This window comes from Nymphaea colorata, chromosome 2 (genome assembly GCF_008831285.2).
Source record: "Nymphaea colorata isolate Beijing-Zhang1983 chromosome 2, ASM883128v2, whole genome shotgun sequence".
In the NCBI taxonomy this organism is placed as follows: domain Eukaryota; kingdom Viridiplantae; phylum Streptophyta; class Magnoliopsida; order Nymphaeales; family Nymphaeaceae; genus Nymphaea; species Nymphaea colorata.
Genome location: NC_045139.1, coordinates 16541732 through 16568646, shown reverse-complemented (window position 1 = coordinate 16568646; position 26915 = coordinate 16541732). Strand labels below are relative to the sequence as shown.

The window sequence follows — 26915 nt, the reverse complement described above, 5'->3', positions numbered from 1 at the left end:
TCCTTGTTGATTGATTTTTGGGTGAGTAAACGTGACTGAGTAAGATTATGCATGCTCAACTGAACGACAAAGAACGTTATCCAAGAGAATGAATCAAATCGGGAGAAAAATAAAAAATGTCGGATATTCTCATCTTCACGCGTCTAGCCATGCTAAATTGCACAAAAGTTCCCTGGAGATGATAAGTTAGACATAGTGTAAGCATACCTAATGAGCATACTTCATATTACACCAATCCGCAAAGATGCAACTAAAACTTGCAAATTCAATTACTCTCCTGAGAAGTCGCCATCAGGAATAATGTATATGCTAACAACCATCTAAACAAATAAGACTGGTATTTGTTTCCCGCTCTAGCATAAGTTACATTGTGGCAAAATTCCTCTAGCTCAACATTTTGTTTTAAGTCACATGGTTCTCTTCTGAAAGAACTCGATTTAAAATTGTCGCTTGCTTCACCACCTATTACTCGGTGGCTTCACTTTGTAAATTCTAATTATCCAGTTTGACGTTGTGTAGGCCTCCTCAAGGTATTCAAGCTTCACATCTTTATTTCCAATTTCCACTCCCCGAGCCCGATCCCAACTGCATAGAAATGCAAATCAAAGACAAAATTAACTTTGTATCAGAAAGAACCAGGCATCAAGTTCAGTTACATGAATGGGTTGCAATAATCATATAAGAAGCAATAAGGTACAAAATTACCCTGAGGGTCTTCCATACTCTGTGTGCAATTCCCCAAACCGATAGTAACAAAGCTTATACCTGTAAACAATCAAAGTCGGTTACCGAACAAAATTAGGTGCCAGACATGACAAGCCAGAAAATCTCATATTCATCTGGACTTTTTATGATTCAAGGGTTAACTCCCATTAGATTGATGCTACCCATCATGCCTAAAAGGTCTAATTTTACCAAATCAACCTAAAATGAGATTTCGTGTGTTTATATAAGCTATACATAAAGCTTTTACTGGAGAGAGACTTGCAGTATAGAGGCATTCATTAGTAACAGACAAAGCAATTACAAGACAAGTTCCATTCAGAATCTGAAAAGAAAAAGGAAACGAGAGAAGGTATCAAACCCTGGGTGAATGTCCTATTTGAAAAATAAGCAGAATCAAGACCACATAGATCACAGGCCGATATTACACAAAATATCCAGAACAAGATTTACACACAACAAAAGAATCAACCGTTTTCATAGCCCAACAGCAGCTGAAGAATTTTGCAGGAATCATGACAAGGCAAACCATCAGAAAGAGATCTCAGCTCAAATCTCTGGTTAAAAAGTTATCTGAAAAAATAATCAACTGATTGATAAAAAAAACAGTGAGGTGTCAGTCCTATGTGACACGGGTACGTGTAATTTGCCCAGGTAGCCATGTCGGTACGTGCGTACGGCGACATGGGTACGTGGGTACGACTGCATTTTAAAATATTTAAAATTATATTTTCAAACTTAATTTTTTCCCTAATTTTGATTTTTCCTTCTTTTATATTTCCCTTCCACTAAGATTCTATGTTTTGCTCACATTTTTCTTTAATTTTGAGAATTTTTGTGGATTATTATAGAATATATATATTTACATATACACTCTGCCATACCCCCTGCCCGAATTTTCAAAAAATTCTTGCTCGGTAAACTGCATTTGTATGGGAACTGCACCATTTGTATGGGTTCTTATGATAAACAATGTTTTGTTTGAGACTTTCCTATGAGATTATAAGTGTGAACTATTAAATTTTTTTTTTTCATTTTATCATTTTTGAGAATATAAAATTTGTTGTACCCGCTTACGCAGAAATTTCAAAATTACCGTGTCTGAATCTGTACCGTGGTACCCGAACCCGTACAGTACCCACACCCATGTGACATAGGGTGTCACGTAATATAGTCGATGGAAAATTTAAACTGCAGAATGCAAATTCCATATGATGGATTTGGAAAACATAAAAATGATTAGCCAAAGTTAGCAACTAATTACACTTGCTACAAGGAAAAAACACGTCAGTTTCAAATAGAAAACTTCAAACAAAAGATTTACAGGAGACCAAAAGAAAGACAATAATGTCAAACTAGGTAAATGATAAATGTATAGAAAATAACCTAATGACTTGGTGGCTGGTAAAATCAAGAAGACACCTTTTAGTAAAAACCTTTCATTTGTTGCATACTTTAAAGCTCTATTAAATTCATATGAGACCATCTACATTTCTCATGCTCTAAGTGGGCATGCGAACTTTCAACAAGGATCCTCAATGAGATGTAAGCAAATTTTACCAAGAAGGAGTTACGGCACACATCTCACTCATACAAAATCAAGAACTCAAATGTAGACACAGACAGTGTCCTTCATCTAGCAAATACTCCAAATGGCTTCCTATCTGCTTCCAAATGAAAGCTACTTATATATGACACAGCACATACATATTCAGCTAAGCATGTCGATTAGTATTCGATGAAACATGTGTGCATGAAAGTGCACATTCAAATGTACAGACACACAACTGAATGGAAGCCATCATCTTATTCAACAAAATATGATTGTAAGGATGCACAAATAAGTAAGCTTAACAAGTGCCAGATCCAAACCATATTTTTTTTTAATCGATATCAAACCCTAGGGCAGTATATTTTTTTCCCCAAAAAGTAAGAAACTTATGAAAATACATGGAATACCAAATAGGCAAACAGATGTAACTAATTATTGCAAGTTGCAACTGTTTCAATTAAATCTGCCAGCAGTTCCAGATAAACAAAGAAACTTACATAAGGCAATTCAACATCTTTGGAGCTGCCCCTTTATCAACCCGATATTCACCGTTGACAAGGTAATCAGATTCCTTTATGACTGGAAAAACTCCTCCTCCAATTCGTACCATCCACAGAAATCTAATTTCAAAAAGTCATGCACCGTTTATTCTCAGTTGGAGCAAGAAAACAAAATTGTATGATCTAAATATCCATAATAAAACAGATGAGCAAGTGAAAACCCCCAATACTCATAGGAATACTCACTTGTTTATGTCATCAGATGAATACCCTGTAACACCTCCAAACACAACAAGCACATAATCCACATCCAACGATTGCATTATTTCATACGCTTCATGTTCATACGAAGACATTGCTCGTCCCACAGTTGCTATATGAGTGTTATTCCATGTGTTATTATCCACAATCACAGTTCTGTTGCCCATTGCAGTTATCTGATACCCATAATCCCACCATGACATCACTTTAGCATCCGGGGGAGTATTTTCGCGGAGCCAAAAGTATGCCTCACGATAGTCATCAAAGATCACTCTTCCACCATGGGCACCCCTGGCAGCCAAGACTATAGAAGGGGAAGAATACGCCTCTGATGTAACCCATGTGCAGTGTATAACATATCTAGAAAGTAGGAAAAATGCAGCCATAAGAAGAGCAATAGCACCATCTCTCTGGAAGGGAAGAGATGAATCAAGCAACCCCTGCCACAAAACAAAGTCAAACTTTAGCCTGACAATGCATGCAACCCAGAATGAGACAATTAAACTAGATGTACGATCCATATCATACTATTGCTTGATTCAGAAGTGCATTGGGCTATCAACTTCCCATGGAAGATAACATGCAAGTATTTCACGCTAACCCATGAAATACAATGGAAAAGTAGGAGCAACAGCCTGCCATTAACAAAGATTCAAGCTAGACACCTGGACTCAAATATCTTAAACATTGACACCAAACCCCTATATTTCTTAGATCCATTTGAAGCTTTTGCTTTGGCATGCAATGTCAGGTTGCATCATTAGAGCAGTCACAACACATCCAATCATTTTCCTTTTCCCTGCCTTCCTCTTAACCCCAAAAGGGCCAAAATAGTGCAAAAGTCTAAATCCATTACGACTCTAACAAGTTTCCTTATGTCTGAAAATTTGTCCTTGAACATGTGTGTGTATACTTGACTCCAAAACTCAGGTTCCTGCATTATTTTCCACCTTCTGCATTCATCATATATGAATAATGCAGCTCCCCTTTCGCCTTCAATTGACTGGCTTCCAGTTTTCAATTCATTTCTAGTTATATACCTGATAGGACTATCTCATTTCCACTCTGTACAGTATTAGATTGTTATTTTTCATCCCATCACATGGTACTGACAGTTTGTGAACGGTACATTCCTGTCAACCGCAGTTTTTTGTAAGAGATAACAAAGTAGGTGTTGCCAAGAAACACAAGGAAGCATGAACCCAGTTGCCAAACAAGCCTAATAGATATGAGTTAGTGATGCATAACATTCAGTTCCTATTGCATTATTAGTAGTTGCTACATTTCATGAGGACTGCAAATTATCTGAGCCTGATTTCCATCAGAAAAAGGAAACTGTGGCGACATGAGTCTTATTAAAAGTACACATATTCAAGATACATTTTATTCTTTTCCATTTTACAAGGACAACCTTGATTTTCCATCGGTTTGACTCAGTCTAAGTCACTTGATTATTTCATATATATATATATATATACACACACGCAAAGAATGCAGATATATATTTATGGGTTAGGGATCAGCGGCTGATCAATGACTAAGCTAACTAATTGACTAGTCCGCCAACTAGTTGCTGGTTTGAAAAATGAAACATAGGTAAGTCAATAATCAACTAGTTGGACTAGTTGCGATTTTTGACAACCAAGATTGGTGTTTGTCAGTAGAGTTAAATTAATTAAATATGTGGACTTATGGAGTAAATATGCAAAAGACAACAAAGCAAATGAATTAAAATGAGCCTTACAGTAAATCTTAAAACAGCAAGAAACTAAATGATAGTATTTCTAAGAATATGAAACTTGTAATTCTTGCCTTGGCTGAGGCTTTCTGGCTGCTCTTGCTGGAACCAGAATGCAGAGGCTTGGCTTTTGCACGAACCAAAGTCGTCAAATTCTTTAAACTGGCAGACACTGCAATAGCACTGATAAGGCAGACTGCAGGCGTAGCCACAAGAATCAAACGAACCATCACACCGGCAAAGTACAAGCTTGTGAGGCCATAGAGAACAATGAAAATTGTGGCATCTGACAAGCGTTTAAAGCAGTAGTAGAGTCCAGCTGGGAAAAGAATCAGCAGAATGTGATAATCAAACATAAAAGATGACCAAGCAGTTGGCTGATGCTCAGACACGGAGGCAATGATAGGAATATGGTCCTTTGCATACGTTGGATCAAGTAGGGAATAAAAGCGGCCTGTCCATGGGGAAATGTACCCTGAAGCCATGCCAACTCCAAGAGCAAGACCACCCACTGCTACTGCGCATGTCACCGTGACTCTCAAAAAGGCTTGGAATAACTTGGCATCATTGAGAAGATACTTGATCCAGTCAACGAAGTAAAATACCTGAAGAAGGAAAGAAAAATACACATGAATCAGATATAGATTCCAATTTCCTTTCAACCTCAGTTCTAGACTTTAGCCTCTCCAGTGCACAGTTGATGCAAAAGAACAAGGCCAAGAGATAAATATCTTCTGGATGGAGCACAATTAGCAGATGAGATATGTAAGAGGCAATTTCTTCCATCTCTTATACAAGGACACCGCACCCAGGCAGTGAGAGACTCGGTCGCGCTGCCACCAGCATAAAACGCTGAAGCTAGAGTCCTTGCTCCCAGGGCCTATGCATGCTTCCGCTTAAGCGGGGAGTCACTGTCATGGGCTTTGAGCTCCGATAACAGCCAACGCGACAGCCACTTCACTAAACCAACCTCACGCACATAAGGAGAAACAAAAATTCCATGCGCCTCTAAAGATGCCAAGTAATTTATTACTAAAAATGCGAGAAGGAAAAGATCGAACATCAAATTATGATATGATAACACTAAACTGCAGAAATTCCTTGTGCCTCTAAATATTATAAGTAGTTTATCGCTGGAAATAAGAGAGGAAGGACACCATATGATGTTATAACACTAAACGAAGGATTAATTGAAAAGTAACTAAAGATGACGGGAGAGTCAGCAGTTAAGACAATAAAACGGCATCTGTACCTGCATCAAGAAGAAAACACCCATTGCAGCCATATGCTCCCCTGACTGAACATGCTGAAATCCGACGAACCTGATCTGCATTGCGAGCAGCATTCCCAGAATATACATAGAATTGTACGCAATGTACAACCTCATAGAATAACGGCCAGTGATAAGAAGCACAAGAACATAAAGTGGGATCAAATTGATTATGAAGATGTAGCCTCCCCAGGCAGAAACCATGTAGAAATAGGCAAATGCTGACGCCAGAGACCATGCCAACGAACCCGTATTCACGGCTTTCACAAACAGGAAGAACGTCAGCAGCAGGGCGAATATAGCCACACCCTCGTTATCGTAGGAGCCCGCAACTGATCTCGAGATGTAACCGGGGCAAATTGCAATAAGGGCTGCTGCCACAAGCCCCGCCCCCGAGTCCCACAGCTCCTTCCCGAAGAAGTAGGCCACCAGTGTAGTGTTCGAAGCGAAGAATGGGGCAGTGAGCACGCAGACCTCACGGATATGAACGGCGAAGCTGAGAAACCGAAGCAGACGGTAGATCGACGCCGCGGTGACCATGAGCCCAGGGTAAAGTGTTCCGCCAATGATCCGTCCCAGAGGATACCAACTCTCAAAATCGAACCAGTTCCAGAAATCATAGAATCCATTCTCAGTGAGGTAAACGGTAGTTCTGTAGTTGAAGTAGGGATCGAACTCATGGATCATGCTCTCGTACCTAAGAACACTAAAGAGGCGAACGACGAAAGCAAGGACGTAGACGAACAAGAGGATAGCAAAACGCGTGAGCAGCTCTTGCTGCTTGGTCTTCAATTTAAGATTCCTCATCGAGAACTTGAAGAGATCTGGTTTCATGATCGAAGCAGACGCCGCCTCCGCCATTGAAATCCAAATTTCCGGATCCTCTAGTATACGTCCAGAACTGTATAAACTCTAAGTTCGCGAAATTAGTGTCAAGATCATGAATTCAGCACTTTCTCAGCGATCACAACGAGAAAACAACGATCTGTCCACGGACGAACAGGAGGGAGAAAGAACAAAAGAAAGACCTAGTTTTATGGAACTAGGGCTTACCGAAACCCTAGCTTCTGCAAAATCAAGTCATCCAGTGAACGAATTTCATCCTTCCTGCGAGTGCCATGGAAAAAAAATGGATGAGCTAATTTTCTGACAGGAAAAGGAGGGCGGGATAGCAAGAGGCAAGGAGCAAGAAGAATAACCCTAGATTTGGAAAGCAAGTGTGACGACAGCTTGCACCTTATTGGCAGTCGATCTCAGGAGATCGACGGTGATCTCGCGTCCTTTCCCTGCTCTGAGTCGTTTCCTCCGTATCTGGAAATGGACGCGAAGAAGGGGTTTGCGGAGGGCTTTGGAGGCACCCTAAGTATGGTTTTGGAATTTGTGCAATATGCAGGCCCTGAACAGGACACAAACGGTGCGTAAGTGCGGTCTTCGAATTTCTACAAGATTCAGGCCCTCAACAGGACAAAAGTGGCAAATTTAGTGGCCATGGCCACGGATGTAGGAACCAAAGCAAACAAAATTAACTGAATTTTTTTCGAATTACCGGTTCAAAATTATTTTGATAAGATATAAATATAAGTTTTAAAAATTTTACACAAAATAAATGATTTTTTTTTTCAAAATTTGAAGAGGGAACCACGGCCCTTGTCAACTTAATTTCAATCGCATTATGATAAGTTAACTGACTCTTAAAATACATGAATAACATATATAGGAAATTAAGCGTAGCTTAAAGCATTGATGCTTATTATCCAATTAGAAATTTCTTAAAAAACTTAATCCCAATCCTATTAGATACAATTTTTTAAATCCAATCCCAACTGGTTTCTTAATTTGATGTTATTTTTTCTCTTATATCTGACCTTTTTGAATCCCCACCAAAAAATATATATATATACACATGTATACACGTGTGTTCATATATATATGTATGTATACATAGATACGTGTCTGTGTATGAGTGTATGTATATACAAAATACACCACATATATTATCTTGAGAGATCTAGAGAGGGGGAGAGAGAGTAGTGTTATAATGGTCACAATATGAAAGCAACGCCATGTTCAAAAAAATATGTATTTTCAAGTTTTAATCTCTAAATGTTTTTCTTGAACATTTAGTCACAATATATTATTACGATTCTGTATAATATAAAAATCAATGGCTCCAAACGCACCGACAATGTTGTAATATATTGCGTTGTGAACCAGTGATTCCTTTTAGATTCCAGAATTAAGTGATCTATAAAAGAAGCCACTGAAGATAATTAATTTTGGATTATGGTATATTCTCCGTGCAATTCTTCAACTTTCTTCTCACATTTTGGTCGTTTCTTGATCCAAATAAAATATTTCAATTGGGCTCTCAATGGATTCATTTGTTCAAATCAGCTTTCAACATGACCACTCATCTTATTTGGGTCATAACTTAGTCAATGTAGACCAAGCCAACTAAATTACCCTTTAATCATGCCATAATTAATAAAAGATAATAAAAAAATAAATAATTATGTTTTTTTATTAAAAAATGCAGATGCACGACGACTCCTTGTACTTAAAAAAAAAAAAAAAATTTGCATCGGATTCAGATATTAAAAACACTACTGCACAACAGCCCAACTCCCAATAATAAACAAAAATATAAAGGAAAAAATTAACCAAAATGTGGCCAAAGCAATTCATATTAGTTGTACATGATAACATTTATACACTCCAATTATTTGAAGAAAAACAAGATCTGTTCACAGGTAAAAATAATAGGTAAAGATAATGAACACAACACTACTGACTGCTAGCTATGTCACATGGATGCGGCTAAAGAGACACATAACCCGGACTCGATTACGAATTCGGGTGTCCCTGTGACATGATCATTAAGCTTTACATATAATTCATGAAGTTTTATTCAAATGCTTCTCATTATCGCCCTTAATTGCGATCACTGGGGGCGTGCGCCCACCCGATCGACTTTTTCCTTGACTGCAGCCCATGGGCTTGGTCGATCTAGTGAGTCCAGGGACCATGCAGAGCCAAGCACTGGTGCAGATCACAGCACATGGTGTACCAAAAAGCAGCAGTGTGGTTAGAGCTATAAGAAGAACTGACATCCCCATAATGGATCTGGATCCTTCGTTTGGATTTCGCACCGTGGACTTGGATCTTCGAGATGTGTTATTGGTTCCCGGCGAACATCGGGTTCGGATTGACTTCGGATCGTCTTTAGAGTAACTTCTCAGTCGATCTTTAGATGTTGCTGCTTGTTCCTCTGAAATCTCCATCACTACCGGAATTTCTTCCGGCGAAGTTTTCCGGGCCTGAAGATGTGGTTCTTGTGAGAACTTTCAAATTCATGAACTTTTTTTTTCTTCGAACGAAAACATGATCCCAACAAATTTTCTTGTTTGTTTCGCTTTGCTTGAACTGAAAATCATACACATATTCCACGCTTTTGAAACTTTTGAAAAAACGAAGAAGGTAGCTTTTTATAAAGCAAGATTAATTGTTAGATCAAATTTGCGTCTAATTCAAAAACTACCTTTCTTCCTTCATCATCCTCTGAAACTCTGGTTCTTGGAACAGGCATTGCCTTCACTCTCCCATCGAGATGCGAAACTTTACGACACTCCAGCTTCTCGACGATCTTCAGTATGGTTGTGGAGCCGGTCGCCTTGTTGAACTCGTCCTCTTCTGCAGGGTCGTTCTCTTTCATCTCTTCAAAAAGCTCCGAATGGACCGGAAAAGTTTTCCGACCGGATGTCCTCGCCTGAAACAGCTTGTACCAGTTCCTCCGTTTCTTTTCATTTCCGAGTCGAGTTTTCACATCTCCAGCTTGTGATTCAGGTACTCGCCAGCTGCCATCTTCGCCTGGCCTCCTCTTCCTCCGGTTACAGGAATCGCCGGAGAACTTCAAACATGCCGGTAAGCAGCATCCCTGATATCGATCTTCCGGGGTCTCGTCTGCCATTGCTAAAAGCGGCTTATGGTGCGGTGAATTATGGCTCAATACATACTTAAATATGCTAGCGGAGGCTGGGGATCAATATAGAAAAAAAAAAAAATGGAGGCACGGAGTCGGCAACTACTTGATCACATGACATAAGCTTGAACCTATGCGCGTTTATAAAGCAATATAAATATCCAATTAAACTGCTTAAAAAAGCTAGATAGGAAGAAAAAGTAAAAACTAACATCCAATTAAGGAACAAGATTGTTAAGAAATCTCACGTAATCAAATTCAGATCTAAATTTAGATTCATATTTGAATTTGGACTCATATTGAAATTAAAATTTAAATAAGATACGTTTTTGGAAATCATTTTTAACATCATAATGTGGTCTAGATTCGTTTGTGTACTTAAGACTTAGGTTTTGTATTCAAATTCTTTTGTAAATTTAAAAGCAGGATTTGGATTACAAATTTGAAGATAGGACTTATGTAGGCTTTGATTTATTTGTGTTTCAAATCCGAATTCAAATCTAAGTACGTGAATCCGACCCGTGCATACATTTTAATTTTTGAAGCCCGTTTATCGTGAATCTCTCCGGACTTCGCTCGGGTAAACATCTAAATTGTAGGGGCAAAAACGGAAAAGACTCCCCCAGGCTTCGTCCCGATGATGTAAAAGCCAAAACCCTACCTTCGCCTCCCTCCCTCGATGTGTTTCTCGCCTTCTCTCTTCCCTCTTCCCTCTCATTTTCGTCAGGGGCGATTGCGAGCCTTGTTTGGCCATTGATCTGAGTCGAGAAAGCGACGCAAGATGAAGGTAAGAGCTCGATTTACGTTGAGTAGTAAGTCTGCTCCAAGAGCTTTGAGCGTAATCTTTTGCGGCAAATTGAGGGTTTCTCTCGCTCTGCGTCTTTTTTACTTGACAGTTCAACATCGCTAACCCGACGACGGGTTGCCAGAAGAAGCTGGAAATCGATGACGATCAGAAACTGTGAGTCATTCAGAATTGCTAGCTCCAGTTCTCTTTTTCCTATCTTCTGGCGTTTCTTTCGTTGCTTTCTTGCTCGATTTATGTGAACTTTTTTGCATCGTGATTTCGCGAGTTGCAAAGGGTCTCTTTCTCTGCTGTATTTATCTCTGATGGTTTGGTTGATTTATTTTTTTGAATTGCTGAGATTTTCTCGAGATTTGTCTGTTCAATTGGTACCTGAGAAATGCTTCTCCAATAAAAACTTTCTGTAGTTTATTTCTCCAGATCCTACGTGCATGAAAGGTCCATCTAGCAAGTTGGTGAGGTTGACCAAAATATGAGGCCGTTAGCTTTAGATCAAGACCAAAGCATATATTTAGCATGGACTAAGCTTTTAAGTGAAAACATATCCCTTTGGAGTCATCATTTCTGTTTGCGTTCTTTTCTTCTCCCTTTCTCAGGTTGGGGGAGGGGTCTAATTTTGAAATGACACGAGACATAAGAAAGTTTTTGAACTTGAATTTTTCGAGGGGTGATGAAGTTAGAGCGATGATGTCTGTTAACTACAGAAGATGAGAAAATTTTCTAAAGTAACTCCGAGGAGGGAAATAAACCAAGGGGATTCTTAATAAATTAGGTAACTTCTAAGGTTTCTTCTTCATCCTTGCTTTATGGGACACTGACATATTCTTCCTTGTCTTTTAGCTATTAACAGTTAAATCCCTGTTTTTTATTTCAGCATTTCAAATTAGTCGCCATATTCTTCTAATGAAATTCTTGAGAGAAAGAGAGGAGGGGGGAGATTCATACTCCGTTGCTTTTGTAATTTACCAACAGAAGAGATGCTGACCTGGCAATCTTGCCCCTTTACAATGTAGATTATTAACGAATGTCTTTGTTCTCTAATTATGTCATGATTTCTGCCTTTATAGGTTACGTGCTTATGATACTTCAGACCCCCATCTTTTTTTAAGTTTTAATTGTTGATGTGGAATGTTTGTTTCTGTTGATACTTAAGTTTTACAATTTTGCAGCCGAGCATTCTTTGACAAGAGGATCTCCCAAGAAGTTAGTGGAGATGCGTTGGGTGAGGTATGGTTCTATGGAGATCCTCTTCTGAGATTTTACGTTTTTTTACCTTTAGGATTCTAGGACGAACTTCTTGGTAATTTTTTTTTTTTTGGGGTGCTTTCAGGAGTTCAAGGGATATGTGTTCAAGATCATGGGAGGATGTGATAAACAGGGATTTCCCATGAAGCAGGGCGTACTAACTCCAGGGCGTGTGCGCCTATTGCTGCATAGGGGTAGGCGATTAGTGGCTTATTTTTGTGTTCATTAATAAGGCCTTTTCAATTGAGGAGGCTCTGAGTTTGTCGATCCAAATGCATAGGAACCCCTTGCTTTCGTGGATATGGAAGGCGTGATGGTGAGCGCAGGAGAAAATCCGTTCGTGGTTGCATTGTCAGTCCTGATCTGTCGGTTTTGAACTTGGTCATTGTGAAGAAGGGTGAGAATGATCTTCCTGGACTTACTGACACAGAGAAGCCAAGAATGAGGGGTCCTAAGAGAGCATCCAAGATTAGAAAGCTCTTCAACCTTTCCAAGGAAGACGATGTTCGCAAGTATGTCAACACATACAGGAGAACATTTACGACAAAGTCAGGTGTGTAACTTTCTTTTCTAAGATCCAATACCTTGATGAGCATTTGAAGCATGCGTGCTATTTTTATTTTACATAGATGAACATGAAATATTACACATGCGATTGGTTGTTGATGGTTTAATTTTGCATTTCCCCCTTGATTCTCCATTTTCCACCAGACGTAAATTTGTTGCACCAGTTGAAAGTGATGGACACGTTACTTTTACCATCTTCATTGTATGCCGCAAGCCTCCAAATTAGTTATCGATCATCTGTTCAACCAAACTTATCAGTTGAAAATAATGAAGAGAAATTGTGTGGTATTATTACAAAAGACAGGTTATTTTTATCCTAGCGCTCTGCTTAATTGTTCAAACAATTTAACTTCTTTCAGGCAAAAAGTGCAGCAAAGCTCCCAAGATACAGAGGCTTGTGACCCCACTGACTCTCCAGAGGAAGCGAGCCAGAATTGCCGAGAAGAAGAGGAGAATTGTTAAGGCTAAAGCCGAGGCGGCAGAGTATCAAAAGCTGCTGGCTTCAAGGTTGAAGGAGCAGCGCGACCGCCGAAGCGAGAGCTTGGCAAAGAAAAGGTCCAAGCTTTCTGTAGCTTCAAAACCATCTGTTTCAGCTTAGGCAACGATGCCGCATCTCACCTTGACAATTTTGGTTTCGAGTCAGTTTTTGCTGCTTTCAAGTTTTAAACAGTGTTGTTTCAACTATGGCTTGATTTTTTTTCCCGGTTTATTATTTTAATTTTGTATCTGAAAATTTGGGAGTCATAGCAGTATCTCTCGATTCCTGGTTCATAAGGAACGGTCTTTCAATTTTATATGAATCATAGGTTGTGCCTTCACAAATTATCAGTTTATCCAACAAACGCTTCTTCTGTCTTCTCTCTTTTTTCCTCTTTTTTTTGAGGTATATTCATTCTTTTTCGTCTCTTTATTTAGGCAATTTACTCGACTAGTCATAATATTTGTTTAAACTAATTTTTTTTATATTGTATGTCATATTCATGGACTAGTAGTTAAAATAACTGAAGGATTCCCGTTGCCACACGGATTAGACCAAATATTGATGGTGATGAAGCTTTAGAGATTAGACCTTACAGCGATCAACATGGTGAACGCTTTTCTTTTCTGAACGATTTGCTCGGACGACTAACAACTAAACCGAACTCTATTCCGGAAAATTCTGCTGCTTCTGTGTTTCCTTCGATCTAAGTTTTGTTGCAATCTACAAGAACAACAAAAATTGTTATCATTGGATGTTTGGTTGGTGGAACAGGTGATCTATATATATATATATAGATCTTGATTGATTAATTCAAGGCAATGATCAAAAGAAAATCAAGGAGGAAAGTAAGACGTATTTGAATTGTCTAGCATTAATTGGTATTTTTTTTTCAATTTTTTAAATAATTGATCTTGGAAATGTCAATAGTCAAGATGTATTTACCGATTCTCTCTCTCTCTCGCTCTTCCCTTCACCCTGGTGTTGGAACGACAAATTGTAGTGACGATGATTTAGCATTCTCGTAGTTGCCTTTTCTTGCTCCTTATTTCTTGTTCTAACTATTTTTACCTAGCACATGAAAAGGTAAGGATAGAAAGACCTAAAGAGTGAGTACATTAAAAAACAAGGATAGAAAGCGAGCCAGATTTAATGCCCGAAGGGAGTGAGGGAGTTCAATGTCTCGAGTTCCCTTATGACATATGCGTGGGTGTTCGGGCCCAAGGAGCCTCTGTATCAGATTTAGTTGTGATATTCGGAGAACTTGAAAGAAATTATGTATGAAAAAATAACATCCATTAAAAAATCAAATCTCGTTCAGATTTAACAAATGATATTAGGTCAAGTTCATATTCGGATTCAGTTTTAAATAAGTATCCCATCAAATTCAGATTTGAATTCGTTTTTAAATAAATAAAGTTCTTAACATAGGTCAATTGTGCATTCAAAATTGGATATGAATTTAAAAGTTGAAATGAGATTGGATTCAAATTGTGAATTCAAAAAAATATATGATATCAGACTTCTTTTTATTAGCAATCTAATCCAAATATTTAAACATTCATAAATCGAATAATAAAGGGTTTATATCTGATTCAAATCCCATCTATTAACTTGCCATAATCTCATTTCTATGAACCTCATTTTTTATGGACAACTTAAAGGCTTTAAATTGAATCATAGCATCTTCAAGGGGTCCCGACATTTTTTGTTTCTTAAAGTTGTACTTTCAAGTTAAAAAGTGTTTTTAAATAAAAACCGGCCGATATTTTAACGAGCTAAAAGGAAGAGTTGGATATCTTGGATAGTTGGATTTACTTGAATATATGGCCAGTCCTTATTTTTATTTGTATCTTCTCCTTGACTGGCTTCGGTCCGCGCTCGTCCACCTGCGGTTTCCTCTTCGTAACCGGTCAGAGTCAGACCGGCGTGGATTCTCCTTCCTCACCGGAAAAGCATCTGTCTGTCTCTCTCTCTGACAAGAATTCGGCCAACAACCATGGTGCGGAGACTCGAATAGCTTCTCCATTCTCCTCTCACTCTCTTCTCCCTCAACGTCGAACAATGAAAAGCCAACCCTCTTCCTTCTCTGTGTTCAAATGTTCGCAGCCCACTAATGGCATGCACTCTTCCAGCTCCCACCTATAATTTTGTCTTTGGACTCTAGTGTGATGGAGGTCGTGAAGCGAGTATGATCCACGCGTTTCAGTCGCTTAATCCATCCGTCTTCTTCATTGTGGTAAGCATGATTGTTTCTATTATTAATGTTCGATTTTTCATTGTGTGTATCTGGGCAGAGTATAAGGCTGATTCTACTATCGGGGTATTGTTTGGTGAAATAATATTGTGTGTCAATTAACGACCTCCTGCTCGCTCTAATTCTCAATTTTTCTTCCTTTTTTAAGGGTTTATGAGATTATTGTTTGAATTTATTGAAATGGTAGTGTGATCTCTTGTTGATTTGTAGAAGAAGCCAGTGTACGCACTTTGGTTCTCAATCATGACTTGGAATCACATGGACCTAATCGTATATACTCTGTTTTTACTGTTGCTTCTCCTTTTGTTATTTATTTTGGTAACCATGTTGGTTTTGCTTCGTCTGTCCTTGCTTTTGTACTTAACAAATTCGAAGTTTTCAAAGCTTGGGTTAGGCAAGTTTCTCCACAAATTGACTCGTTTCAGTTGCATCAACGGAAATCTTACTGAACAGCTCAACTTTTTGATGTGTGAAGAGAACTTTATGGTTAGAGGGAAAGGGGCCTTGAAGTTCTGGATTGCAGATGGAGTTGATCTAACATAAGAATTCTAGCAAAATTTGCTGGAATGTACAACATCTTGTTGGTAAATTACGCATTCTTGGCGGATGCCCCTAATTTGAGGTGTTATGATACATATGCTAGTTCTTGTAAAAGAATTTGGCTTCTGTTAAATCCCAATAGCGGTATGGTGATTAGATGGCGCAAATTAGGTTTTACCGTAACTAAGAAGTTGTTTCCTCATTGATCACTTTTTAGCTTCTTTTGACCAAAAAAAGTTGGAAAAGTTAAGCTCATCGTGGACAAAACAATCTTAGTCTCTTAGATATTAACAAAATGTCGCTGTAAGATATCACTTGTTGTGAGGGCCCTGAAATACCGTATTCTATAACTTGCTTCTCTTCACTGTCACCAATTTAATTAGAGACTAGTTGTCATGATCACCATTGGTGAATTTGTATATCTTAGTTCATTTTCCTGAAATTTGACACCATTGTTCTAGTTTCTGCAGTTGTAATATTATTATATGGTACGATGGCAGTGGATCTGATTTTAAGGTTACTAAGGTTGGTATTCTTTTACCTAGCTTCTCTAGTTTAGGAGAATGTTTCCTATCTTTTATTTTATTTTTTTTTAAATCTTTAAAATTTTTTAATTTTCTTCTATGCAGCAAGAGATGTTTGTGACTTAGAGATTTGAGGCAGGAAGACACAGAGGATCATGGGGGAGAATGAAGATGATATGATAATGGAAGAGGAAATTGGTGTAAATGATGGGAGCCAACCAATAGGAGAGGATGTTCACATGGTTTTTGAAGAAGATGATGAGGAGTATCACTATGAGGAAAATGATGAGCTTCATGGTGACGATGAGATGCCAGAAGTGGAAAGAGCGGACAATGTTGAGGGTGATGAAAATCACAAGGTTGAGGCCCATGTGAGTGAGGGTGTTGGCTCAAGGGGTTCAATTCTAAATACAGTTCTATGGAACCATGTAATTAAAGGGAAACAAAGTGGAAAAGGGCGGGGTGGCACCAAAATATTCAAATGCAAACATTGTAAAGGTATTTTCCATGGAACGTACACAAGAGTTTATGCCCACTTGATGGGAGTTGCAAGGGGTGGTAGCGTTGGGATTCGCTATTGTGATGAAGTCAAGAAGTCCAAAAAGTTGCAACGTGAAATCTACAAACAAGTAAGAAGAGCTGAGAGTGCACCAGGTGCTATAAGTTTAAAGAGGTCTAGAACCGAAAGAGCGGCATCTTCTACTGCCTCTTCATTTCCGGTTAGTCAAAGCACCATTGTTGAATCATTTAAAAAGCTTGAGCATGAAGATGTTGACCACCATGTCATGAGATTCTTGTGTGCAAATGGTATCCCATTTAATGTTTTAAGGTCCCCATATTGGGAGGACATGGTTCATGGGATTAGTCAATTTCCAAGATACAAAGCACCATCATTTGAAAGGGCAACAACAGTGCTGCTTGATAATGAGAAAGAAAGGGTGTCTGAGGAGATAGACGATTTCAAACAAAAGTGGCCAATTCATGGGGTCTCTATCATCTCCAATGGGTGGACAAATGCAAAAAATCAACCACTAATTAATGTACTTGCTTCAAATCTTTATGGTGCAGCATTCCTTTATGCTTATGATTTTGCTGCAGTAGAAAATTCTGGGAAAGATATTGCTCAGTTTTTGGTAAGGGCAATTGAAGAAGTTGGGCCATCTAATGTTGTCCAAATCGTGACAGATAATGCCTCTAATTGTCAGTTTGCAGGGAATGAGGTAAGGATTTCATATCCACACATTTTTTGGTCACCATGTATGATTCACACTTTGAGCCTAATACTTAAAGATTTGGCAAATGAATTTTCCTGGTTGCGAAATGCATATGTTGTTGCAAAAGATATTGTCAAGTACATAACTAACCATGGTCAAACACTTGATATATTTAGGAACCACTCAAAGCTAGAGGTTCTGAAGACTGCAAAAAAAAGATTTGTTTCCCACTACACTGTATTAAAGCATTTGATAGATGTAAAAGATACATTGAGAGCTGTAGTGGTTACAGATGATTGGGATAAATGGGCTAACTTTTGTAGAGATGAGGAGATGAAAAGTAAAGCTAAGGTAGTACAAGAACATGTAATGTCTGAGCAGTTTTGGGGGCATGTGCAATTTAGTTTGTTAATTACAAGGCCCATATATGAAATGATAAAGTTTCTTGATCGCGATGAACCTTTAATTGGTGAAGTTTATGAAAGCATGGAGAATATGATTGGTCAAATAGAACAGAATCTCAAAGATCATGATGATATGTATGAGAAAGTCTCTAAGATGATTTATTATAGGTGGGACAAGTTGAATTTGCCATTGCATTGTCTAGCTCATGTTTTGACTCCAAAATACTACAACTTTGAGTACTTGAAAAGTTTAAGTTCAGGTGGAGCTCTTCGTGTGCCTCCAGGTATAAATTCATATGATGCCTTTTACATTCATATGTTTTTTAAATTTGATTTCCAGTTTGTTATCTCAGTTAGATATAGACCTATATTTAGTTATAATTCCTTCTAATTTCCACTTTTTGCTAGATCAAAATGTAGACATAATGGATAAAGCTAAAGAGGCCATTTACATGATAACTCAAGATGAAGAAACAACTGATGAAGTTATATTAGAGCTTTTGGAATTTATAGATAAGAAAGGAAGTTTTGGTACTAAAGAGGCAACACGGCATGTTACAAAGTCAAATTTTTCTGTGCTGGATTGGTGGCGCCTTCATGGTGGCAAGACAAAATTAAAAGCAATAGCTATTAAGGTCCTATCACAAGTGGTTACTGCATCTTCAATTGAGCGCGAATGGAACACATACAACTATATCCATAATGTGAAAAAGGATGTCCTGAATGGACATCGAGCAGACACACTTGTTTATATCCATTCAAATCTTCGCCTATTGAGTAGGTATATGGAAGTTATTGAGCATACTTTTATGTTTTCTTATAAGCTTACATTTTCAATGTTGGCATGGACTGCTTCATCTGTGTTTTGTTTTAATGATCCCTAAGGTACAAAAATAAGTCTGCTTATTTGCTTGGGCCTCATAAAAAATGGGACCTTGATCCTGAGAATCCTGTTATTGAGGAAGACCTAATCAAACTAGAAGATGATCAATTGGAGCATATTGAAGGTCATGGTGATAATGATGGAGATTGCACTTGTTTGAAAGAAAATGGGTGGCTATTAGCTTCAATTGATGAGGAGGTCACAGAGGGTCACGACCAAGAAAATGCAAAGATGGGTGTTCCTAAATCCGGTAAAAGAGATGCTAGATCTGTAACAAATCGGGGTCCTAGTACTTTCCAGTCTCGAGCTTCTAGCATCTCACATGAATGTGGACCAGCATTACGACCTCCCAAGGTTCCAACTTGTATGTCTAATGTTGTTAGTAGAGGGGGGAGAAGAGGTACAGATATTTCTATCTATGTTCCTAGTAAATTAGGTGTTCTGTTTATTTACATAGCTAATCTAATTTGACTCTGTGATTTGCCAAATTTTTAGGCGCTGCTGGAGGAAGTAAAAGAGGTGGTCGCATGAGTTCAGCTCATGCTACAAGTACCTATGATCTAAAGGAGAAGGGAAACATGCTATGAAGTTTCATCTATTGCCTTTTGGCCCTTTTGTATGTATATGTGTAGGGAGGAGGCGAGGTAATTAATTAGCTTGCCTGATTGTGGTTGACATGGATCTAGTTTCTAGACATATGTATCCATATGTTTTTTTTTTTATTGCCACGTCCCTTTCTGTTACCATTTGTTTTGCTGATAGCAATGCATTGTTTTTCATGAGTCTCACTTTTCTTTTTTTCTTTTATTTCTGCCTTGGACACTTTTAGTCTCATTCTTATATATATATGTATATATGTATATATTTATGTATATGAGTGACTGACTAATGGCTTTAGTTATCCAGAGGCACCCAACCACCAGGGCCATTTATCTGAAACAGGTGGATGGTTGAAAGAAAAACATGAAGAAAAAAGTATGAAGTAATACTAGATGACAAAAATGTTCATCATCTTTTTCTCATTGTTTTTCTCTTAACCGTTCACCATGATAAATACAACGGCCTTAATTAGATGGCTAGGTGAGTTTTAAAAGCCAGTCATATATATATATCGAGAGAGGGAGAGAGATAGAGTATGTGTCTGTCCATGGTTGGCGCGTGTGATGATGATTTGTATTTTAACTTTGAAGAACTAGCTTTACATGTGAAATCTTTTGAACCATCTCCTCAGATTGATCGAATGACTCAATAATTTGTATATATATATATATATGTGTGTGTGTGTGTGTGTGTGTGTTACTCAGCCTACATATTTCATAAACTATATGTTACATGCTCCACTTGACAGTTCTTCAATGGGGAAGAAGATACGACTGGCTTTGGAACCTTCCTAATTTTTCTTAGCTTTCTCCTAGAGGGAGATTATGCGAGTGATCACAGCCTCACACACACACACACACATATGTAAGGGACCTTGAAATTTTACAGCCCTTCAGCGCACTAAGGCCACCCGCTAGATGAACCATTCAGCAGGTGGTGAGGAACGGAGCCCCCTCAATATCATAGACAAGATGCTGATATCTGCTGGTTCTATGTTCTTGTTCGCTCGTTTTTTGATCTATTGCTGAATTTTCATTTATCTTATTTAGATGTGCATGCCTTATTTTCCTGATTTTTTTAATTCTCGGCTTTGCTTGTTCATTTAGACTATAAATTGAATGTAATTTGTCGCACTTCTCTTTTGTTGCTTCTCGGATGCTTTCGTAAGGTTTAACAAATTTTATCTTCAACTTACCTTGAGCTCTTCCTGCTTGTTACTTTTTCTCCTCACGCATCATTCTTTATGGCCATACACACACATTTAATTATGGTTTTAATATTTGATTGAATTTCAAGTTAGACATACAGCATGGGGATGATCTCTAATGTGTTTTTTAGTGCTTTATTTTTTTAGCTCATTGCTTTTGGTAAGACCTTTATAATATGTTACTGTTCAATTATTTTTATTTTTTTTATTTTTAATCCCCAAAATATGTAAGTACAAGACCAGCGTGTGTCTAAGTATTCGAGAGTAGGATCCATGACTTGCTTTACCAAACATATTGAGTGGTTGAACAGTAAAGATAAGATACATGCCTCCCAATTCAGTCCTCTTAAGGAGGTCCTAAAGCATGAACAGGCTGCTTCTTCAAACCCCAGCCCTAGTTTTAACAAATGAGAGCACTAATAAGCGCTTAGAACAAGGGCTATAGCAAAAGGCCGAGAATGCTATAGAAGACCCCAGATCATAATGGCCAGAGCTTCGGTGGATCAACCTCAATCGACTGATGCGAATCATCCTCTGCTTTTTTTGATGAGGAAACCATCTGTTGCGTATTGCTTACTCTGCTGTAGCTAATTACAAGTGCTCCAATGTGGAGGCTTAAAACCGTTGTGTGCTTTGGATTAACAAAAAAAATTGATTATTTAACTTCAACTTTCAACTGTACTCATCTAGTTGAGTGTATGAGCAACCTTAGATGGAAATTATTCGGCTAAAGAGCCTTTTGATTTCGTACTTTTCTGTTTCTTTAGCTGTAATGATAAAATTGAACGGGTGCAAAGTATGGTTAATAACTGGGATAATTCTGAAGAACAAAGGGTGGTGTACATCAGTTTCATCTTTCTCTCTCTCTCTCTGTGTCTCTGTGTGTGTGGGAAAGAGAGAGAGAGAGATCCTAAGCACAACCACTAAAGTGGCAGTGGCAGCAAATTAGCTCAATAATAAGTAATGAAATCAAACACCATAATATAATTGCTAATTGTTAGCCACCGACTAATAAGCTGATTACAAGAGCAAAGCACACACTGATAAAAACCTCAAAGCTCACCCATGCACAACCGAATCCCCGATTAGGGTTCTCTCCTCCCAAAGGAAATGACCCTCAATTACCAGATGTCCTCCCTACTAAGACCTTCGACCTATTTGTCGCCTTATTTGGGTATGACCCAAATGGGATCCGATTCAAATAACATAACTGGTTACTAACACTAATATTAATGATATGCTAATCAAACATTATTTATGAAGTACCTAACTCAGAATTGATTCAAACCAAGCTTGCAAAAACTGTATATTAACAAAGGGCGACAACAAACAAAGGTATCACCTCTCACAAAATGGAAACCCTGTTATTGGTACCAAATCAAGAACCACACACATCACATCTGAGTGATAGTTATCACCAACACCACAGAAGGATCCAAGCCTCACTGTAGTCAACCGCGCAAGATCAGGAAGTTAGTCTTCAGGACTGCTGTGGATGCCTTCTTTGCAGAACAACTTTCAGGCCATGCTTCATGTACATGGTTAAGGCCATTTTTGGCTCGACTGGGTGTCCCGGTACGACTCGAACGCGGAATCGAGAAATGATGGCCGCTGCTGCCTGCTTCATCTGGTAGTAAGCAAAGTCCTTGCCTAGACAGAGCCGCGGGCCGCCATTGAAGGCTGTGAACCTGTAGGCTGATTCACTCATGAACCGGCCATCTCGGATCCATCTCTCTGGTTTGAATTCACGGCAATCTTTGCCCCAAATGCTTTCCATCCTCCCCATTGAGTATATGGCATAGATGACCTTGGTTCCTTTCTTGAGTACAGTACCATCTGGGAAGATCTCATCCTCTCTAACCTGCATGAGAGTTTTGGAAATCGGGTTATACTTTTTCTCCTGACTGCTAAATTATTTTGCTTTTAAAGTCTGGTTAGGTACACACGAGGTACATTGAAGGTGTATTATCACACGTGTTACTTTTTTATGTTATAAATGGCAGGATCACGACACTTTAGTTGACAAGTGTACGTCACTCAGGTCCTGCACAACTAAGGGTAACATTCGGGCCTTTTGTGTGGATGGTGGGTTGTTAATGTCCTACCCATGGCGTCACTCAATAAGCCGGTTCAAATTTTTGTGTTTTTAGTCATGAAACAAGACAGGAAATTTGGTTAATCTTTCTCTCTCTCTCCATGGTGTTTCTGTGTTGGATCTCTGTGTTGGATCTGGATCGACTAGATCCATTGACTCGATGATAAGTAGAGCTCTTGATGTCTCCTTCCCTTATCTTATGTTGGATCTGGATTCATTGGAACCATTGATCCAAAGGTTGGCAAGAGAGAGAGAGAGAGAGAGAGACCTCCTTGTGATCCACCGGAACTGATGGATAAAGCCTCAGCGCTTCCGATAGGGCCGCGTGCAGGTACTCCATCTTCTTCACCTCCTCCGCCGTCAACACCACCTTGCTGCTGCCTTCTTTTTCAGCCTTAGAGGACTCCCTCGCCGCCACGATCCGGTGGATTTCATCCAGTATCTTCTCCTCCACCGCTGGGTTTTGTTCGAGCAGCCAGAAGAACCACGAGAGCGCCACCGAGGAGGTGTCCCGGCCGGCGAGGATGAAGTTGATGCATATGTCCCTCAGGAACTTGTCCGAGTAAGGGCTGCCCTCTTCGTCCTTCAGCCTCATGATGACGCTGAGCAGGTCCGACTTCTCCCCGCCCTCCAACGCGGTTTCTGCTTTCCGCACCTTGATGACGCTGTCCGCGTAATCCTTCACATGCAGGACCGATTGCTTGAGCCGCCTCTCGGGGCCGATGTTGAGGAAGCGCATTGCCTTCCAAATCGCCGTCGGCGTTAAGAACCGGATTGTCGTCATCTCAGTCGCCTCCTCGAATGATTTTGCGAACGGGATTTCAGGCAGCCCCGGCTTCAGGCAGCCGGAGTCCACGCCTAGAGCGACCATGCAGACGTTATCGAACGTCAGGCGGAGGAGAACGTCCTGCAGAAATAGGAGAAGATGTCAGCGGATCCGATCCCGGTTGGATAAACTCACATCCCTCAATCATCTAATTCTTCATATTTCAAAGAAGAGCAAGTTACCAACTGATCAAAAAACCAGTTCCAGACTCATTTGGCAGACTTGTGTTTGGATCTGAATTCTGTTCAAAACAATTCTGAACCATACAACATGAACAAATTTCGAAGAATATCTAGAATAACCAGGTTGGTGTCTTATGTAAATAGAATTCACATCATAAACAGTAGATGATTACAAAAATAATCTCACTACAAAGAAAAACATTTTTACTCAACAGAAAAACATCAATGAAAATAAGCAAAACGTCAGTAAAAATTTATTGCAATTTGTGACCATATATACCTGCAAGTCAAGGGGAGCGCCATTCTCAGCATAAGCATCCAACACCGGCAGAAGGCGCTGGTAGACGAGATTGCCGACGGTCGACGCAGTGAGCTTCCGAAACTTGCCGGAGTGGAACTCGAGACTCGCCGTCTTCCTCTGCATTTGCCAAGGCTCGTCGTCGGCGTTGAAGATGCCATCGCCAAGCAAGTCGTGCAGGCAGTTCCTGAAGTACTCCCCCTTGGGGAAGCTCCAGAACTTGGCTTTCAGCAAGAACTCCAAGTTCCGGGGATCAGATGTCACCACGCAGTTCAAGTTTGTGAACCTAGTGACACACACCACAGTTGTTAATATCGCCGATATTTCCAAGTTTTAGGTGAACTTATCGCGTGAATTTGAAAGGATATTGCAAAGATCCTGGTAATTATATTATCGACATCGTCGTATGACTTAAATGATCTCGTTATTTTACTATGCTATTGTTATGATATTATCAAGAGGAGACCCACTTGTGCCTACTCATTATGTTAATCTGCAACAATGGACCGGACTGTTGATCCATACACTGTAACCGAGGGGAGATCAGTTTCATATTTTAAAGCCTAAAAGATGTTATCTCTCTTTCATAAGATATTTTATTTAGTTCAGATCTCAGTCATCGAGAAAATATTTTAACTATCATGAATGCACACGTACTCAACCAAGTCTCTTCTAGCTGTCAACTGCGCAACGTTATTTTTATTATGTATTTTGCAAGCTGGGGTCTATCTCACCTTGACAAACTGCATCATCCAGGACTACGAGTTTGTTTCCTGTATCAAATTATCTTTCTTTTCCAAGGAAATTGTTTCTGATCATGCCGTCATGAGGAAAATGGCTCCAACTTGAAGAGGGTAAAGAAATTACATGACATGAGGACAACTCCAACTCCAACAATGATCTTTAACATCGAAAGCTTCCTCAATGCGGAAAAGAAGCTGTAGGCAAGAATCTCTGGGATCTACCAAACCTCATATTAACATGGATCTAAAGTCTCCAATCTTCATTTTGCTTAGAAGAAGGTGCACCATTAATTATGGGAATTAACGAAAAGAAGCTGTAGACAGGAATCTCTATGATCTACCAAACCTCATATCAAGATGGATCTAAAGTCTCCAATCTTCATTTTGCTTAGAAGGAGGTGCACCATTAATTATGGTGATTAATGATGAACTCTTCTGCGCTGAAGCAACTTACAGACAATGGAATATGACATAGAGGATCACCTCTTTAAAACTGTTCTTCTTTTCCAATATCTCAAAATTTGCGTTTCATTAATCATGTGCGGTTTAAGTTGCCTTACAGTGTAAATAAATTCCCGACTATATCAGAAGCATGTGCCGCAAAAACTAAGCATTTCTAAACCTCTTCCTACTATTTATACCGTGAAAGCTAAGAATTTAAAGTAAAATGAAGAGAAAAACAAAAGAAATTCAGAAGAAAGAGTTGATGATACGATGAGAAAGAACTGCACAACAACGTACCAAGGACCATTGAAGGTGAAGGTTCCTCCTTGTCTAATAACCACATCAGTGATCCACTCGTAAGTGTTGTCCCTCAGTGCCCAGATCATGGATGGCAGCATGCCGACGACCGGCCAAACCGGCAATCCCCGGGCTTTCTTCTGTCTAAAAGCGTGGAAAACCAGGAAGACAGCGACCGCCAAACAGACTTCAACAGCAGTTACATCAAATCCCGAGCACGGAAACCTCCCAACAATGCTGGCGCGAACGCCGGCCGGATTGAGGACTGTGGCATTGCCAGCTGCTGGACTCATGGCGGCCGAAGCGGAGCGGCGGCGATACTAGTGGTGGCGGTGGTGGAAGTGTGAGAGGGGCGGTGCAATATGTATGTGGAGAGGCGGCTTCAGGCTTGGTCAGTGTGGGAAGCAAAGGATGAAGTGGTTCGGTTCTGGTGACCAGAAAGACATGAAACCGTGGGTTCTTATACATGAAGCAACGGCTCGCATTCCGCTCATTCCCAAATTGCCCCTCTCCGATACGGGTCGGGTCTTCCTACAAGAAGAAGAGTCCAAACAACTCCGGACCCACGGATCTTTCCTCATCCAGCCTCGCTGGAGATTCTCTCTTGATCAGAGTGAGCTGACGCGAGATGGTTCCGTGCCAATCGTATTAGTATATTTGTATATAGTATTTTGTTGGTAATAACATGGCATATTTATATATAGTATTTTATTGGTAATAATATTCGGCCCGACAAGAGATGGTTATGTAAATTTTTTAAATTTTGACTAAAGCTGAAATATTATTTTTTAAATTTTTTTATATACAACAAATAAATTTTTTTAAAATTTACATGTAGCCAATTAGGTATCTCCATAGATCGGACTCTGTTTGGCAAGTGATTTGTATACCAACTTGATGTAGAACAGTTAGGGTTTAGTGAGAGAAATCAGAATTGATTATCCCTACCTTGTGATCTCTTTGAGTTTAAGAGTTCATTGGTTTGTTGTTACATGTAGAGATGTCAATGGATCGGTTTTGAAATGGATCTTCCTTTTTATTTTGTTAGATATACAAATTCAAAAGCAAATTTAAATTTAAAGGAAAACAAAAAAACTTATACAATGCCCAAATCTTACTGATAAACATAAAGCAGAATCAAGTATCGGATCCATTTTTAGATGAATAATTGAATCGGATCCAAAACCCAAGTAGGTGAGATGTCGGCATTAGGATTTATTAAAAACCAACTGTGACATAGGATGAAAACAATTTTAATTGGCTAAATTAATGTTATTTGTTTG

The 26915-nt window shown here is 39.2% G+C and overlaps 5 protein-coding genes across 10 annotated transcripts; 2 read left to right on the top strand and 3 right to left on the bottom strand.

Annotated features, from left to right (window-relative positions):
* Positions 1–198: 198 nt before the first annotated feature.
* On the bottom strand, positions 199–7333 carry LOC116249201 (dolichyl-diphosphooligosaccharide--protein glycosyltransferase subunit STT3B). 2 transcript variants are annotated; one of them, XM_031622404.2, is made up of 8 exons: positions 7281–7333; positions 7098–7151; positions 6027–6945; positions 4849–5379; positions 3022–3476; positions 2773–2895; positions 706–765; positions 199–585 (listed from the first exon to the last, which is right to left on the bottom strand). In XM_031622404.2, the coding sequence occupies exons 3-8, from the start codon at positions 6903–6905 to the stop codon at positions 456–458; spliced, it is 2178 nt and encodes a 725-aa protein (XP_031478264.1). In that variant the 5' UTR covers positions 6906–6945; positions 7098–7151; positions 7281–7333; the 3' UTR covers positions 199–455. The 2 variants fall into 2 exon arrangements, with proteins under 2 accessions (XP_031478264.1, XP_031478262.1); XM_031622402.2 differs by lacking the exon at positions 7281–7333 and adding an exon at positions 7244–7258.
* Positions 7334–8938: 1605 nt separating this feature from the next.
* LOC126409760 (uncharacterized) lies at positions 8939–10015 on the bottom strand. The gene is made up of 2 exons (XM_050075895.1): positions 9583–10015; positions 8939–9361 (listed from the first exon to the last, which is right to left on the bottom strand). Exons 1-2 carry the CDS (start codon positions 10009–10011, stop codon positions 8939–8941), a joined length of 852 nt encoding a protein of 283 aa, XP_049931852.1. The 5' UTR covers positions 10012–10015.
* A 657-nt stretch (positions 10016–10672) lies between these two features.
* On the top strand, positions 10673–13498 carry LOC116249203 (40S ribosomal protein S6). The gene is made up of 6 exons (XM_031622407.2): positions 10673–10810; positions 10920–10984; positions 11998–12055; positions 12159–12267; positions 12354–12626; positions 13000–13498. The coding sequence occupies exons 1-6, from the start codon at positions 10805–10807 to the stop codon at positions 13236–13238; spliced, it is 750 nt and encodes a 249-aa protein (XP_031478267.1). The 5' UTR covers positions 10673–10804; the 3' UTR covers positions 13239–13498.
* A 1454-nt stretch (positions 13499–14952) lies between these two features.
* Positions 14953–19725, top strand: LOC116248585 (uncharacterized). Of its 5 annotated transcripts, XM_031621466.2 has the most exons (7): positions 14956–15120; positions 15228–15357; positions 16386–16440; positions 16545–18341; positions 18466–18838; positions 18943–19340; positions 19436–19725. In XM_031621466.2, the coding sequence occupies exons 4-7, from the start codon at positions 16595–16597 to the stop codon at positions 19525–19527; spliced, it is 2610 nt and encodes an 869-aa protein (XP_031477326.1). In that variant the 5' UTR covers positions 14956–15120; positions 15228–15357; positions 16386–16440; positions 16545–16594; the 3' UTR covers positions 19528–19725. The 5 variants fall into 5 exon arrangements, with proteins under 5 accessions (XP_031477327.1, XP_031477325.1, XP_049932308.1 ...); XM_031621465.2 differs by having other exon boundaries at positions 14955–15357; positions 16377–16440; XM_031621464.2 differs by having other exon boundaries at positions 14956–15357.
* Positions 19726–21803: 2078 nt separating this feature from the next.
* LOC116248369 (cytochrome P450 86B1-like) lies at positions 21804–26046 on the bottom strand. The gene is made up of 4 exons (XM_031621123.1): positions 25633–26046; positions 24131–24434; positions 23111–23749; positions 21804–22608 (listed from the first exon to the last, which is right to left on the bottom strand). Exons 1-4 carry the CDS (start codon positions 25923–25925, stop codon positions 22228–22230), a joined length of 1617 nt encoding a protein of 538 aa, XP_031476983.1. The 5' UTR covers positions 25926–26046; the 3' UTR covers positions 21804–22227.
* Positions 26047–26915: the final 869 nt, after the last annotated feature.

Excerpts from the sequence above, each read along its gene's own strand:
- LOC116249201 (XM_031622404.2), bottom strand. The coding sequence starts at position 6,905 with ATGGCGGAGGCGGCGTCTGCTTCGATCATGAAACCAGATCTCTTCAAG. Across the intron at positions 766-2,772 it reads AAGATGTTGAATTGCCTTAT|GTATAAGCTTTGTTACTATC; the intron begins GTAAGTTTCTTT and ends GATTGTTTACAG. Across the intron at positions 586-705 it reads GAGTATGGAAGACCCTCAGG|TTGGGATCGGGCTCGGGGAG; the intron begins GTAATTTTGTAC and ends ATTTCTATGCAG.
- LOC126409760 (XM_050075895.1), bottom strand. The coding sequence starts at position 10,011 with ATGGCAGACGAGACCCCGGAAGATCGATATCAGGGATGCTGCTTACCG. Across the intron at positions 9,362-9,582 it reads AGGATGATGAAGGAAGAAAG|GCCCGGAAAACTTCGCCGGA; the intron begins GTAGTTTTTGAA and ends CCACATCTTCAG.
- LOC116249203 (XM_031622407.2), top strand. Across the intron at positions 10,985-11,997 it reads ATCGATGACGATCAGAAACT|CCGAGCATTCTTTGACAAGA; the intron begins GTGAGTCATTCA and ends ACAATTTTGCAG. Across the intron at positions 12,268-12,353 it reads GCGCCTATTGCTGCATAGGG|GAACCCCTTGCTTTCGTGGA; the intron begins GTAGGCGATTAG and ends CCAAATGCATAG.
- LOC116248585 (XM_050076351.1), top strand. The coding sequence starts at position 16,595 with ATGGGGGAGAATGAAGATGATATGATAATGGAAGAGGAAATTGGTGTA. Across the intron at positions 18,342-18,465 it reads AGCTCTTCGTGTGCCTCCAG|ATCAAAATGTAGACATAATG; the intron begins GTATAAATTCAT and ends ACTTTTTGCTAG. Across the intron at positions 18,839-18,942 it reads AATCTTCGCCTATTGAGTAG|GTACAAAAATAAGTCTGCTT; the intron begins GTATATGGAAGT and ends ATGATCCCTAAG.
- LOC116248369 (XM_031621123.1), bottom strand. The coding sequence starts at position 25,925 with ATGAGTCCAGCAGCTGGCAATGCCACAGTCCTCAATCCGGCCGGCGTT. Across the intron at positions 24,435-25,632 it reads TTCACCTTCAATGGTCCTTG|GTTCACAAACTTGAACTGCG; the intron begins GTACGTTGTTGT and ends GTGTGTCACTAG. Across the intron at positions 22,609-23,110 it reads TTCCGGTGGATCACAAGGAG|GTTAGAGAGGATGAGATCTT; the intron begins GTCTCTCTCTCT and ends ACTCTCATGCAG.